The sequence below is a fragment of the Taudactylus pleione genome, unplaced genomic scaffold (genome assembly GCF_031769625.1).
Source record: "Taudactylus pleione unplaced genomic scaffold, aTauple2 ptg000156l, whole genome shotgun sequence".
Classification (NCBI taxonomy): Eukaryota; Metazoa; Chordata; class Amphibia; order Anura; family Myobatrachidae; genus Taudactylus; species Taudactylus pleione.
The window spans coordinates 12341595-12357458 of NW_028284558.1; the positions used below are offsets into that span (position 1 = coordinate 12341595).

At 44.7% G+C, this 15864-nt stretch overlaps 1 protein-coding gene across 2 annotated transcripts in view; it reads left to right on the forward strand.

The window, feature by feature from the left end:
- CERS6 (ceramide synthase 6) overlaps window positions 1-15864 on the forward strand; it is a 443580-nt gene that overhangs the window by 411378 nt on the left and 16338 nt on the right. For both annotated transcript variants that reach the window (XM_088474898.1, XM_088474899.1), the window contains exon 9: window positions 10297-10453. In XM_088474898.1, the coding sequence (XP_088331024.1) occupies window positions 10297-10453 (157 nt within the window). The remainder of the gene's footprint in view (window positions 1-10296; window positions 10454-15864) is intronic.

Below are 15864 nucleotides of genomic sequence, written 5' to 3' on the forward strand. Positions count from 1 at the left end.
TGACCAATTGCTGGGTGTGCTTAAATACAGGGGACAAACGACGTAGGGGTCCCCTGTACTTAAGCACAACCAGCACCGGGCTAGTCAGAACCAGCGCTGGTTGCCAAAATACGGGGGACAAACGACGTAGGGGTCCCCCGTATTCTGCGCAACCACCTCTGGGCTCTGATCCGGTCCTGGTTCTGGAAATACAGGGGAAAAAAATTAGTAGGGTTCCCCTGTATGTTCCAGAACCAGCACTGGACTTTTTCTAGCGGGGGGCTGATGCCACAGCCAGGGGAGCCCTTTCACTGGGCCCCCCAGCCGCAGCATCAGCCCTGACCGCTTGTCAGCCCAGACCGGGGATCCCTGGAGAGCTGGGGACCCCCCCAATAAAGGGGTCACCCTCTCCAGGGCACCCCAGGCCCAGGCTGATAGCACAGGGCTATCCCCGCCACCCCTGGTGGCGGTGGGTGGTGGGTTCATTGTGTGGTGTGGTGTAAATAAAGAATATCAAACATTGTCTTTACAAGTAGAACTGCAAGTCCCAGCAAGCCTGCCCCGCATGCTGGTACTTGGAGTACCAGCATGCAGGGCATTAAGGGCCCACTAGTATCTGTAGTTCACCTGTAAAAAAATGTTTAAAAAAAACACAGGACACACACACCGTGACAGTATAAGTTTATTAAACATACATACACACACACATGTACACATAATCACCTATGTAACCCTGTAGCATCGGTCCACTTGTCCGGTAAAGTATCCATAGGGGACCTGTGAAAAAAAACATACTCACCATCTCCTATGCGAGGTTCTGTCCTCTTCGTTCCAAAGTAGGCATCCCCGGACTTGGCAAAAAAAAAAAACGAAAACGCGATCCACGAACTTAGTACCGTTCTATAGAACGGTACTTCCCGAATGAGAGCTTAGCGGCGGGGTATCACCATGGAAACTCCGCTGCTAAGCGTTCATTGGCTGAGAGAGGCCATCTCCTGTCTCTCTCAGCCAATGAACGGCTCCCTCCATTGTAGTCAATGGTGGGAGCCGCAAGGTTATTAAAGTTTACCCTGCGGTTCCCACCATTGACTACAATTGAGGGAGCGTTCATTTGCTGAGAGAGGGGAGATGACCTCTCTCAGCCAATGAACGCTTAGCAGCGGGGTTTCCATGGTGATACCCCGCCACTAAGCTCTCATTCGGGAAGTACCGTTCTATAGAACGGTACTAAGTTCGTGGATCGCGTTTTCGTTTTTTTTTTTTGCCAAGTCCGGGGATGCCTACTTTGGAACGAAGAGGACAGAACCTCGCATAGGAGATGGTGAGTATGTTTTTTTTCACAGGTCCCCTATGGATACTTTACCGGACAAGTGGACCGATGTTACAGGGTTACATAGGTGAGTATGTGTACATGTGTGTGTGTGTGTGTGTGTATGTATGTTTAATAAACTTATACTGTCACGGTGTGTGTGTCCTGTGTTTTTTTAAACATTTTTTTTACAGGTGAACTACAGGTACTAGTGGGCCCTTAATGCCCTGCATGCTGGTACTTGTGGTTCTCCAAGTACCAGCATGCGGGGCAGGCTAGCTGGGACTTGCAGTTCTACTTGTAAAGACAATGTTTGATATTCTTTATTTACACCACACCACAAAATCAACCCCCACCCACCGCCACCAGGGGTGGCGGGGATAGCCCCGGGATATCAGCCTGGGCCTGGGGTGCCCTGGAGAGGGTGACCCCTTTATTGGGGGGTCCCCAGCTCTCCAGGGATCCCCGGCCTGGGCTGACTAGCAGTCAGGGCTGATGCTGCGGCTGGGGGGCCCAGTGAAAGGGCTCCCCTGGCTGTGGCATCAGCCCCCCGCTAGAAAAAGTCCAGTGCTGGTTCTGAAACATACAGGGGAACCCTACTAATTTTTTTCCCCTGTATTTCCAGAACCAGGACCGGATCAGAGCCCAGAGCTGGTTGCGCAGAATACGGGGGACCCCTACGTCGTTTGTCCCCCGTATTTTGGCAACCAGCGCTGGTTCTGACTAGCCCGGTGCTGGTTGTGCTTAAGTACAGGGGACCCCTACGTCATTTGTCCCCTGTATTTAAGCACACCCAGCACTGGGTTACTAATGCCCGGGGCTGGTTGCTCTTTTTTGGGGGGGTGCACGCCATTTTTTCTGTTTTTACACAGGTTTTTTTTTTTTACCACAGCAGCACAGATGGGTCTCACGAACCTGTCATTGCTCTGTGCCAATCACACAGATGCATGTAGCACGGATCTCCCGGGTTCGTGCTACATGCAAATGGGCACCATAACGCTGATTGGCTTCCTGTCTGCCACTGCAGTGCCACTCCTAGATGGGCCACGTGTTTGTGCCGCCCACTTGTGTCGCTTAGCATAGTCATTCAGCTATCTCGGTGCAACCTTTTGGCCTAAAAACAATATTGTGAGGTGTGAGGTGTTCAGAATAGAGTGGAAATGAGTGGAAATTAATGTTATCGGGGTTATTAATAGCGTAGGAACAAAAAAAGACCCATTTTATGCGATTTTAGCGTTTTTTTTTATTTTTTTTTAAAAAATACAGGTCCAAAACACAAAACCCAGAACCCAAAACACGGAAGGGTGGTTTTGGCAAAACCAATCCAGATCCAAAACACGAAGAAAGATCCAGATCCAAAACCAAAACACAAAACACGAAAAGTGGCCGGTGCACACCCCTAGTGCATACACACTCTTCCGATATCGAACTAACTGCTTGAAATCGAAGAACGGCCCGCCGATTGTATAGGTGTGTGAACCCAGCTTTACTGTAGTTCAGACAGTGGAGGATTCCACCAACACTATATATTAACTGAGAGTCCGCTATACCGGACATTCGGCCTGATTCATTACAGATCGCAAGTGCGGTTACGCACGCAGATGACCGATTGTTGAGTTCTGTGTATGAGTTTGTATTGCAGTGTGGCAAAGGTCTCACTGTGATCGGACTGCGATCGCAGTGACTACACAGAGTGATTGACAGGAAGTGAGTATTTGGGTGTGGTGACGGGGGGTAGTTGGCGAAACGCAGTCGTGCCAGTGCGTTTGAACGCTGTTACAGGGGCGTGCATAAATTAGCCACTGTGATGCCATACGCAGTTTGGGCTTTCATTCTGGGCCTGATTCAGACCCGCTCGCGAGCGCTGAGCGCTTGCAAGCGGGTCAATGTTGGCCCAGTGCGCATGCGCATGACGGATCCGGCTCCGTCGTGCGCATGCGCGAGACCCGGATAGCGACGGGCAAGCTGTCGCTATGGGTCTCGCTACAAAGGGGGCGTGCTGTCGATGGTGAGTGACAGCACGGCCCCTTTGGTGGGCATGCTGGGGGCGTGGCTGGCCAGACGGAGGCTTTCCCATGGGAACGCCTACCGTCTGGGGCCGGCCCCACTGACATCACAAGTGATGTCCGTGGGAGTGCTTTCGGCTCTGATAGAGCCAAAAACAGTCCAGGGCTTGCGGCAACGAGACCCTACCACAAGGGTCTCGTCGCAAGCCCGATGGTCTTGACCATCGCGACCATCTTCCTTCGCCGCTCGCTATAGTTGTGGGTGGTCAGCCACAGCTATGCGAGCGACCAGGAGGCCGCTCTAAAAAAAAGAGAAGGACGTCCCTGATTCAGAGCGAGCGCTCTGTCAGAGCGTCCGGCTCTGAACAGGGCCACTGTGCGATGAGGTTAGCAATTTCTGAGTAAGGTCAGACCTTGTGCGTGAGGCTCCGATGTTACTCAATGTTACCGATGGTTTCGCAGACTTGCTAAGTATTACGGATATGTGTAAGGCAGAGGTTCCCAAACGCTGTCCTCAAGGCTCCCCAACAGTCCAGGTTTTAGAGATATCCATGTTTGAGCACAGGTGACTTAATTAGTATCTCAGTCAATTTGATTTAACCACCTGTGCTCAAACATGGATAGCTCTAAAACATGAACTGTTGAGGAGCCTTGAGGACCGCGTTTGGGTACCCCTGGTGTAAGGTGAAGTGAGCGTCCTTATGTTAGGCTGTGACGGCATTGCGATAGCAATCATTAGCATATATTTGTAGTGAGACTGAATACGTAATCGCTGCTGCGATCGCAATAGCGATCCCTAATGAATCAGGCCCATTGTCTCTTAGATTGCTAAGGACATTAATGTGCTAAATGAATAGAGTTTGAAGAAGACTTGTTAACTGTGTGTTTGGAAAATATTTAACAAATATTTCTATTTGCACTGCAAGTTACTAATTACTACCTTGTGGAAAAATATTCTGGTGACTGGCAATAAGGAATCTATTTAACCCTGAGTATTCAGCATCGAAATATGGGCCTAATTCAGACCCGCTCACAAGCGGGTCGATGTTGGCCCAGTGCGCATGCGCACGACGGAGGCGGCTCCATCATGCGCATGCGCACGACGGAGGCGGCTCCATCATGCGCATGCACGAGACCTGGATAGCGACGGGCAAGCCGTCGCTCCGGGTCTCGCTACAAAGGTGGCGTGCTGTCGATGGTGAGTGACAGCACGCCCCCTTTGGTGGGCGTGCCGGGGGCGTGGCTGCCCAGACGGAGGCGTTCCCATGGAAAGTGATAGAGCCGAAAGCACTCCAGGGCTTGCAGCAACGAGACCCTACCACAAGGGTCTCGTCGCAAGCCCGATGGTCGCAATGGTCTTGACAGCGCGACCATCTTCCTGGCCGCTCGCTATAGCTGTGGGTGGTCACCCACAGCTATATGAGTGGCCAGGAGGCCGCTCTAAAAATGAAGAAGGACGTTCCTGATTCAGAGCAAGTGCTCTGTCAGAGCGTCCGGCTCTGAATCAGGGCCTATATCACCTAAAGTTACTTATTGACAACATATGGCACTTGTCTGTGGATATAATATATTTCACAGTATGTTACTGCAGTGGTATAAAGATGGGCAAAGATAGCTTCAGAGCATTTTTTAGGATTTGTAATAATTTTATTTTTATTATTGGTTTATTGTTTATGCTTTTTTGTTGAATTTATTCTGCTTTGAGTATGATATAAAATAATATTTTGTGACTATATTATTGTGGAACAGTAAAGTATTTTATGATTATACATAATTTGATTTGCGTTATTACTATCCTCACATCCAGGGGCGTAACAAGACCTTACGGGGGCCACATAGCAAAATTTCACAGGCCCCCCTAGGTTCCCATCCCCCACCCCATCGGTCCGTGGCCCCCCCCTCTGCACTCCCTCCCTGCTCCCTCCTCACTCCCCTCTCCTCGACTTACCTGCTCCGTGATCGCGCTGCGCAGGGCAGGCATCTCTCCTCATTGACTGATGCTGGAAGGAGGCGGCCACGGAGCAGGTAAGTCGAGGAGAGGGGTGAGGATTATGTGGGGGGGGAGTGCGGAGGGGGGGGTGCACGGACCAAGGCCCGTCACCGTAGGTGCAGGGGGAGGGCTGGGCCCCAGGTCGGTCTGGGCCACATATCAGCCGCACCCCCTGCACCTTCGGTAGTTACGCCACTGCTCACATCAGCTACACTACTGCTCATTCTGCATAATAGATAAATAGCATCACCTTTATACTGTACATTTCTTCTCTTCTTACATTTTATTGAACACAAAGGTGATTTCTTTTTATGATTGTTCTCGCCCTGACGACAGGTCAGTAAGCAAGTACTGTATTCTGTATATGTGCTTGGCAGGTGACGGCAATCAGTCTGTGTGTGACTCTTGCTTGGCACAGAGAGGAATGTTAGGGCATTAACAATTATAGATAAAACATCTATGACATGCAGTGGCAAACGCAGGATTTCTAGAGGGGGGGTTTCCAGCTATCACAGTAAGCGGCAGTAGGGCCATCCTGCCTGTGCTGAATCTTTTTATTTCAGATGTGGGCACCATTTCATAGCATTGGAGCAAGTCCAGGAGTCTGGGGGAGCAGCAGAAAAACCTAGCACTGCCATGGACATATATGTACATATTGGTCTCATTATGTACTGGATAGTGTATTATTATATATTATGTATTAATAATTATCCCTATTGATGGTCTATAGCAGTGCACCCCTAACAGTGCATGTTTCCCAGATCTCCTAGTTGATGTACAGGTGTATTTATTACTGGCTGACACGTTAAAAGATCCACAGGTAGTGCTAATTATTTGATTTGGGATACTGAGAAGAACATGCAGCACTGGTAAAATTCTATTATATTACTATTTCTAATGTGGGCTGGGGGTTTCCAGGCAACCGGACCCCCCCCCCCCTGCGGTTGCCTATGACATGTTCAGTTTTCTTTTTTATTTGAATTATGTGTTGAATTATGTACTAAATAATGTCAAATAGTTACTGCTGGTAAATAAATGATATATTTCCTTTCAGTAATGTATTACATTTTTAAATTGCTTTCAGAAAACTGAATCTGTTCCAGATTTAATCAGGTTCAGAAGATAAAAATAAAAGGGTAAACTTAAATCAGCACAAGAATAAATTATTTTGATAAGAAAGCATTATAATACTGTATGTGCGTACTTGTTTATATTTTACTGCTTCCATTATCTGCGTATTTAAAGAGTTGCTGACTGCAAAATACTCTAGGAAGCATACTATTCAAGGTGCAGATTGTCAGCCAGAGTTTATTTCTACTACTGTCTGGGAATAAATGCCATCTAGTGGTCAAACATGTTAAATGTCTGTTTTATTACAGAAGTGAATAATAATAATAATAATAATAATAATGTATAATATATGCTGAAAAAAAAGAATAAAAGCAAAAAAAAATGTTAGTACTGTAGTTGTGTTTGTATAATGTTGAGTGTATTAAAGGATAAGCCCATTACAGTGACACTGCTTTTGTGTATTTGCAATGTGCTTTAATAATATGTTCAAATACAGGGGGCAATTCAGACCCGCTCGCTAAGCTGCGATCGCACGCTATGACCGATATTCGCCCATCTGCACATGCGTATGTGTCGCAGTGTGCGAGCCAGCCACTGCGATCGGGAATCGTGCGCTCGTAGTACACAGACTGAGCGCTACTTTGAGTGACAGATAGTGCCATTTGTGGGTAGTAACAGGGGATGGTCCTTGGAAACGGGGGAGTGGATGTGCGCACGCAGGCATGCCTGAACATCAAAACGGCATTCTTTGGGCATGCGTAATTAGCATGGAAGCGTCATTGTACAAGTCACCTGCTTGTATTTCAGCCTGCAGTGATCGCAGTGCTTGTGGCGGGGTAGGGTCTACCTCAAGGGCTGCGAGCAACTCTGATAGCTCTCGATGGTACCGATTAATCATACACTTCCTGGAGATGACTTGTGCTTAGAAAGAAAAGAGGGTGTCATTACAGCGGCTTGCAATTACTCTGCCGTCGCTCTCTAAGACATAGAGGGCGTCCTTTAGCCTGGCCGTGCGATCGCGGCATTTGCATATCCGCCCCCTGACAGCTGCGAGAGAGCGCAGCATAGCGAGCGGGTCTGAATGAGCTCCAGAATGCCCAGCTGTACCTGCCTTTAATGTTATTTAAAAGTAGAAACTCCTAATGTAATAATAATGGCTGATGCGCTGTTGATGTAGCTAGGTGGGAGTGAGGAGAAACAGACAATGGCTTCTATCTATCTGTTAGATAAGGAAAATGAGATAGTACTGTAGTTAAAGAAATAGTTTATCCACTTTGTGACAGCTCTCACCTATTAGTAGGTGCCCACCTAAGTAACAGTTTGTTGTCTGTGCTCGCTATGGATCCTCGTCATCATTTTTATTTAGCGTCAATGACCATTACCCCTATAATTATTCACCTTTTTAAGTGTCTTCCCATCAGGATCATCTCAGTGTTACCACTAATTTTACTGTCTAAATACCCAAGATTTATGGGGCACCTGCATTGAACATCAGACATTCAGGAATTTAAATGAAACCTGTACCCTCTTTCTCGTTGGCTGATGGTGGGGAATAAGCACATGTATTTATTATGTAAATAGGGAGGAATCATTTGCAGTGGGGAGGTGAATTAAAGGGGTTGCGGTGGGAAATGAATGACGAGAGATAGAGCCGCACTTCATCCCTTCTCTAGAGATAGTCGGTTGGTATGTTCCACTTAATGCTGTTCTGCCAAGCTAAGCGTGCTCACAATGTCTGGGTTAAATTAATGAGGAGACAGTTTGGACAGCGGGCTACATAGCCATAACATCCCCAATTTCATGGTCACGTACCCTCCAATGGCAGGGTGACAGCGCACTGACTGAAGCTTCAGCGTGGGTGCTTAGTACCCTTTAATTTTCATGCATATTAAGACAGGAGATGGAGGGCTAATGCAGAGTGATTACTGCTACGCCTGTGGGCATAGTGTACCTTGCGTGAATTTGCACTACTTATTATGCCCATAAAGCTGATGCATGCAAATGTCTATAGACCCGGACAGTGAGGAAGACAGGCAGCAAAGGGGATATACTAGCTTACATTGACCTTGCGTAGCAAACCAGGGTAAAGGCGAATATGCACCTGCGAGAGCAGTATTATTTACGGGTGGTCAGGGACAGGTACAAATAACAGATCATGATGGTCACTAGCAAAAGCCAACTGATTGTGAATGACTGCCTGCTAATACTTCCCACACACTCATTAGTGCTTTATATTACTTATATATTTTATTATATTATATTTTTTTTCTGTATGCAAGTTAAGAGTTGCTTCTGCTGAATAGGAAAGGTGTTTATAGTTCAACTAGCTGTTGCCTGCAGCTGCTCCCATGATAAAATCACTTCTGCCAACATTTTTTAATTGAGGTGCTCTGGTTGTGTTGCTTTGCATAGGGGCCCTGTAGCGGGAGTGCCCCACATGACCAGCAGCGCTATACAGACTGGTGGCAGCAGTGCCTTCACCCACCACTCACACCAATGTCACTGTGTACCCTGTGCACAGACTGCTATGTAGCCTATCCTATTCACCCACCACTCATACCAATGTCACTGTGTGTCCTGTGTACAGACTGCTATGTAGCCTATCCTATTCACCCACCACTCATACCAATGTCACTGTGTGCCCTGTGCACAGACTGCTATGTAGCCTATCCTATTCACCCACCACTCACACCAATGTCACTGTGTGCCCTGTGCACAGACTGCTATGTAGCCTATCCTATTCACCCACCACTCACACCAATGTCACTGTGTGCCCTGTGCACAGACTGCTATGTAGCCTATCCTATTCACCCACCACTCACGCCAATGTCACTGTGTGCCCTGTGCACAGACTGCTATGTAGCCTATCCTATTCACCCACCACTCACACCAATGTCACTGTGTGCCCTGTGCACAGACTGCAATGTAGCCTATCCTATTCACCCACCACTCACGCCAATGTCACTGTGTGCCCTGTGCACAGACTGCTATGTAGCCTATCCTATTCACCCACCACTCACGCCAATGTCACTGTGTGCCCTGTGCACAGACTGCTATGTAGCCTATCCTATTCACCCACCACTCACGCCAATGTCACTGTGTGCCCTGTGCACAGACTGCTATGTAGCCTATCCTATTCACCCACCACTCATACCAATGTCACTGTGTGCCCTGTGCACAGACTGCTATGTAGCCTATCCTATTCACCCACCACTAACACCAATATGTCACTGTGTGCCCTGTGCACAGACTGCTATGTAGCCTATCCTATTCAAGTGAACGCGGCCCCAAAACACCTCTCCACCCTCAACCCTTACCAGCCACGCAAATGGTCCCATTCCTATGTGTTGCATTGATAATGTCAATACATTTTGTGTTTGTTATTGCTCAACATTATCTTCACAGATCGAGATGCAACACAGTGCAGGTTATTTCTAGAAGTTTCCACTACAAAATGATACCGTTTTAATAAATATCGGTTCAGACGTTTTTTGAGCCAACTTGGAACAAACGGACGTTCTAATAATATTAGTATAGATTGATGACTAATATCAAATGTGTTTGTTGCACATAATGTAAATAGTTAACTACAAGTGTACCTGTGGCATGTAAGTGTGACATGTGCCCGGCGTAACCCACATGCATATGCTATTGGTGGCGACCAGAACACAACTTGAGCTCTGAATATGAGCGGAAATAAGGCATGTGGTTTATACTCATTTATTGGTTTATGTAATTTACACTCATTTTAACTCTGGATTAGTTACAGAGTCAACAGCAATTTTGTAGTGCAATAAGAACTATGGGAAGAGGATAGTAAAATTAAGTTTCTTTTTTGACACTGGTGTTTTTAAAAAAAGCTTTATTTAATAAACAACATACAGTAGTATCATGTGAGACAACACTTTAATTTCTTAAAATCTTTCATCTATGTATTGCAGGATACTGAACACCACGCTGTTTGAAAGCTGGGAAATTGTGGGTCCTTATCCTTCCTGGTGGGTCTTTAATCTACTGCTGTTACTACTTCAATCTTTGCATCTATTCTGGTCTTACTTAATTATAAAGATCGCCTGCAAATCCATCTCTAAAGGCAAGGTGAGAATTATGTTCTCTGTTCCCATTATGCTCGACCTACTCAGGAACCGCATAATACAGCACGATGCTACTTGAGAATTTATTTTATGCAGTACTGTTTCTTTGATATAGGCTATGTGAAAAATACATTATCGGGCTCTACTAGTGAGATCATTTCAGGACCTTATTATATTTAGTATTTTTCATAAGCTAAAGCACAGACTTGGAGTAACTTGGGAACTGAAATTAAGGTTTGTTTGGCTTAATGATTTACGATTGCGGATGCAAATGTCTCTTCTTCTGATAACAGCTTTGCGGATGGGCGTGCTCTTGCTGAATGCTGGGTAGTTGCAAGAATGGTGCACGGTTCGCACCCAATTGTAAAATTAGATTGTGTGCTGCAAAATGAGATAGTCTAATGAATTTCCAGGGCAGAGACTGTGCGTGTCAGCAGAGCTTTTTTTATTCCTGCAAAATGACCTGATTTGTGCATGTCCTCTGAGTTGTTAGTGATCAGGCGTCTGCAGTTATTTTCATTAGGATGCTTGTTGCACCTCCATGGCTACCTTATATGGAAGAGCTCATTTAAATGAAAAAAATTCTAATGTGCAGACGTGACGTGAAATAGAGACAGTCACAAAGTCCCCATACTATTCATTAAGGGCCTGATTTAGAAGTGCGAGCAGTTCATGTGCATCTGCGATTTCTTACGGCTTTGCAAGTGTGAAAATATGCAAATGTCAGTCAGCTTGAGCAATCCTCTTGTACACTTCCATGTGCCAGACTGAGCTAACCTGCAACCCTACATCAACTCCCTGAGCAGCCCCTGCCTGGCACACAGCCTCCCTTGTAGCTTTCTCAAAATATGGCTACTGTGGGTTCCATGCTGTGAAACATAATGCAGCCGCACAGGGGCGTTTCTAGAGAGGAGGTGGCCCGTGTGCAGTCTCCGACACGGCCCCCCCCTCTCCGCCCGGCGGACGGCAGCGCACTGAGCTGTGCGCAGCCAGCGCCGGAGTTATAGACTCTGGGCACTAGAGTGTGCCATTACACAAACTTAACGCATCTGTAGGCAGTGCTGCGCATGCGCTGGTTTTACAGATGTAACAGCGCATGCGCAGCACTGTTTCCAGATGCGATAAGGTAGTGTAGGCAGGGAAAAGTATTTCCCGAAAAGCTGTCATCGCAAAAATTACAGCTTTTCGGAATAGATACTTATGGAGAGGTGGAATGATGAATTCCACCTATAATTAGGTAGAACTCCATGAGAGTTCTAAACCTAATTATCTCTAGAGAATTTTTAGGTTTAATGAATAGGCCCCATAATCTTAGATGGATAGAGTCATTGAGTGACAAGGACTGCTGTGTGTGTTGAGCAGTTATAAAGTTCCAGAACAAACGCTTGTAAATTAAAGGATCATATAAAAGAGTATATAAAAAACTCGGGTGGCTTACCCACTGTATAGATTTTGCAGTCCTTAAATAGTGTGGCAACAATGGCGCAGATAATGGGTTCATGAGCTGTACAGCACAAAGTGTCTCCGATGAGTGTACACTCGTGGATCCCGGCCAGGAGAGAAGGTGGAGGAACCAAAGCGACGTCTGTTTTGGTGAGGCTCTGATTGAAGTGCGGCTATGAAGGACAAGAGCCGCTTGTGTTCGAGCGGTGTTACGCTGAGCTGAGCTGAGCTTCAAAACCGAACAATCCCTCTCTGTATAACCTCTCAATATAGCAGAGAGATTTGTAAGATAAATTCTTTAGTAGTGAGTAGTCAAAGTGGGAACACTAACGCGTTTCTCGACCTGAGTCAGCTGGCCGTTTCCTCAGAGGTAAAAATTCCCACTTAGATAGGTGAGCCTTATACTCTAGAAAATTATAATGATCCATTGCAGGTGAGGCACTCATTTGTTGCAAATTGATTAGAGAAATAGAACTCTGTAACAGCAGACTTGTATATAGAATAAATGTATCAAAGGTAATCTCTAAGGTAATACACTTTTCAATGGCTTTTATCAAGAGTATAAACATTCTCATATAATAGATATAAAAATTAAAATTAAAAGTAGATATAAAAAATTTAAAATAGAATAGACTCAAGATAAATTTAAATTGAAAAATAATGATACTGAAAAATAGATAAGTATAAATGTAAAAAACAATTATACTAAACATGATGTGCATAATGCAATAATAGCAGAAATTATTTAGGTCTGGTCATATATGTAACAATAGTAGACAATATTCAGATATTTTAAAGACCATTAAGTAAACGTTTAAATAAGCATTTAAATAGGTGTAACTAAGAAGAGATGCATATAACATTTGTATTTACCATAATGAGTAATCACAGAATCTTCCATTATTATTATGAATAAAATATAGATAGGTTTATTTAAACAGAACATTCATATTCTGTAGTAACAAAGTATAGGTGGAGCATACTTATATTTTTACATTTGTAAAAGAGATCAATCTAAACATTTATCAAAAATAGAAAGATACAATCTCTTTCAGTGAAGAATGTAAATGATAAATAAATAATAGGTAATATAAAATAGTGTAAATCTAATAAATTATGAATGTAGTGCAGAGAAATAAAATAAAAATTAATGAACAGGAGTGAAGGTGAATTGAATAGGAGTGAATATGAAACCACCGTGTGTCAATATAAGTGTCACGGTGCCAGTCGATCCCAACAGTGAGATATATTTAAACTCAAAGGGGACCAACCAGCAGCGTACCACGCACATGACACGAAGTGTATGGTATAAAAGTTAGCAACTGATGACATATATAAATCAGGATATCCACTATTATGAATAAAATATAATTTATTTAAATAGAACATTCATATTCTGTAGTAACAAAGTGTAGGTGGAACATACTTATATTTATTATTTTGTAAAAGAAATCAATCTAATAATTTATTTATCATAAACAGAGAGACCCAATCTCTTTCAATGAAGGATGTATAAAAAATAATAAATAAAGAATATAAAATATTAAATAAAAAATAAATCATGAACAACAAATAATACTTAAATGATAAATACAAATTGGTGTAAATCTAATAAATAATGAATATGCTGAAGAAAAATAAATAAATAAGAATGAATATAATTGGATAGGAGTGAATATGAAACCACCACGTGTCAATATAAGTGTTGTGGTGCCAGCCAATCCCAACAGTGAGATATATTTAAACTCAAAGTAAAGGGACTGGCCAGCAGCGCAACACGTACATGACATGAGGTATTCAGTATAAAAGTTAGCAACTGATGACATTTATGAATCAAGATATCCCTTGTGACATGTGAGGGAATGTGGTGAAGAAAAATAGGTGAATAAGAAAACACCATATGTCAGTAATAGCCAATCCCAACAGTGAGAACTCCTGGACTCAAAGTATAAGGACTAGCCAGCAATACACTAAGCGTCCGATATCAAAGTAGGCAACTGATACCACGTCAAGATCAAGAAATCCCCTGTGACACATGGTAGAACCACTCCTAGGGACCTAGGGTGTGGGACTCAAGTGTGCCAAAGGTATCAACAGTGATTGAGTTCGATAGTATCGTTAAGGCCCTTGGGTGAAAGAGTGTCTAAATTGAAAATCCAAAAGGCTTCATGTTTACGTAAGAGATTAAACCTATTATTTTGTAGAAGGATAGGTTTAAGGTGTCTGTCATGATGTAAAATAGTCATGTTATTCTTAATAATTGTCTTAATGTCATTGGCAGCTGTTTTGAATTGAGTGACAAAAGTAAGAGATCTGTCTGAAATCATATTATTTTGAGAGTTATTAGTTCTTTTGTTTTTATTTGTATTATTATTAAACAGAATAGTGGACCTGGATATCTATTGAACCTCACTAAGGGCATGATCTAAAATAAATGTGGGATAGCCCTTTTTAATAAATGGCTTGATATAGATCTTGGCTTTGAGCCGTGAATGATAGTTCTGTAGAACAATTTCTCTTCAGACGAAGGAATTGTCCTTTAGGAATATTGTTCTTCCAAGGTCTATAGTGACTGCTATTATAATGTAAAAAATTCTGACAGTCTACATCTTTAATATATGTAGCTGAGTGTAATTTCCCATCTGATCCTTTGACATGAATGTCAAGATAGTTAATGGTAGTGAAATCAAAAGTGTGAGTAAAAGTGAGACCAAAGGTGTTGTGATTAAGGTGACCAAGATGCAGTGTGTAGCTGTCTTAGGGCTCTATTTACTACAATCCACATTTGTAATGCAGATTGTAGTGTGATATTATCGACTGAATTTGCATTGCGAATTCAGGCAATATCATAGGGATTTACTTGCGATAAAGCTCTGTCCCTGCGAATCCCCTCTGCACTCTAGTCACAGGATTTTCGCAAAAAATACCGTGACAAAGTGCCTGCGCATGCGCCGACTGACCATCGCTGCTGCCCCCTGGCACTAAGCCCCATCGTTAAGCCCCGCCCCCCACGATCGCAGACCCCCCCGCGACCCCACCCGTGTGTGGCTGGTAATGTGATCAGTGCAGTGTGTGGCTGGCATTGGAAGCAGTGCAGTGTGTTAATGGCTTAGGGAGCAGTGTAGTGTGTGGCTGACATTTGGAAACAGTGCAGTGTGTGACTGGCATTGGGAGCAGTGCAGTGTGGTTGGCATTGGGAGCAGTGCAGTGTGTGGTTGGCATTGGGAGCAATGCAGTGCATTGTTTGGCATAGTTGGCTTTGGGAGCAGTGCAGTTGGTGGTTGACTGTGGCAGCATTGCAGTATGTGGCTGGCATGGAGCAGTCTAGTGTGTGGCTGGCATTGGGAGCAGTGTAGTGTGTGCTTGGCATTGGAAGCAGTGTAGTGTGTGGTTGGCATTGGGGGCATTGCAGCATGTGGTTGGCATTGGAAACACTGCAGTGTGTGGTTGGCATTTGGAGCAGTACAGTGTGTAGCTGGCATAGGGAGCAGTGCAGTGTGTGGCTGGAATTGTGATCAGTGCAGTGTGTGGCTGGCATTGGAAGCAGTGTAGTGTGTAGCTGACATTGGAAGCAGTGCAGTGTGTGGCTGCCTTTGGGAAAGGTGTATTGTGTTGCTGGCATTAAGAGTAGTGCAGAGTGTGGTTGGCTTTGGGCACATTGCAGTGTGTTGCTGGCATAGGGAGCAGTGCAGTATGTGGCTGACATTTGGAAACAGTGCAGTGTGTGACTGGCATTGGGAGCAGTGCAGTGTGGTTGGCATTGGGAGCAGTGCAGTGTGTGGCTGGCATTGGGAGCAATGCAGTGCATTGTTTGGCATAGTTGGCTTTGGGAGCAGTGCAGTTGGTGGTTGACTGTGGCAGCATTGCAGTATGTGGCTGGCATGGAGCAGTCTAGTGTGTGGCTGGCATTGGGAGCAGTGCATTGTGTGGCTGGCATAGGCAGCAGTGCAGTGTGTGGCTGGCATTGGGAAC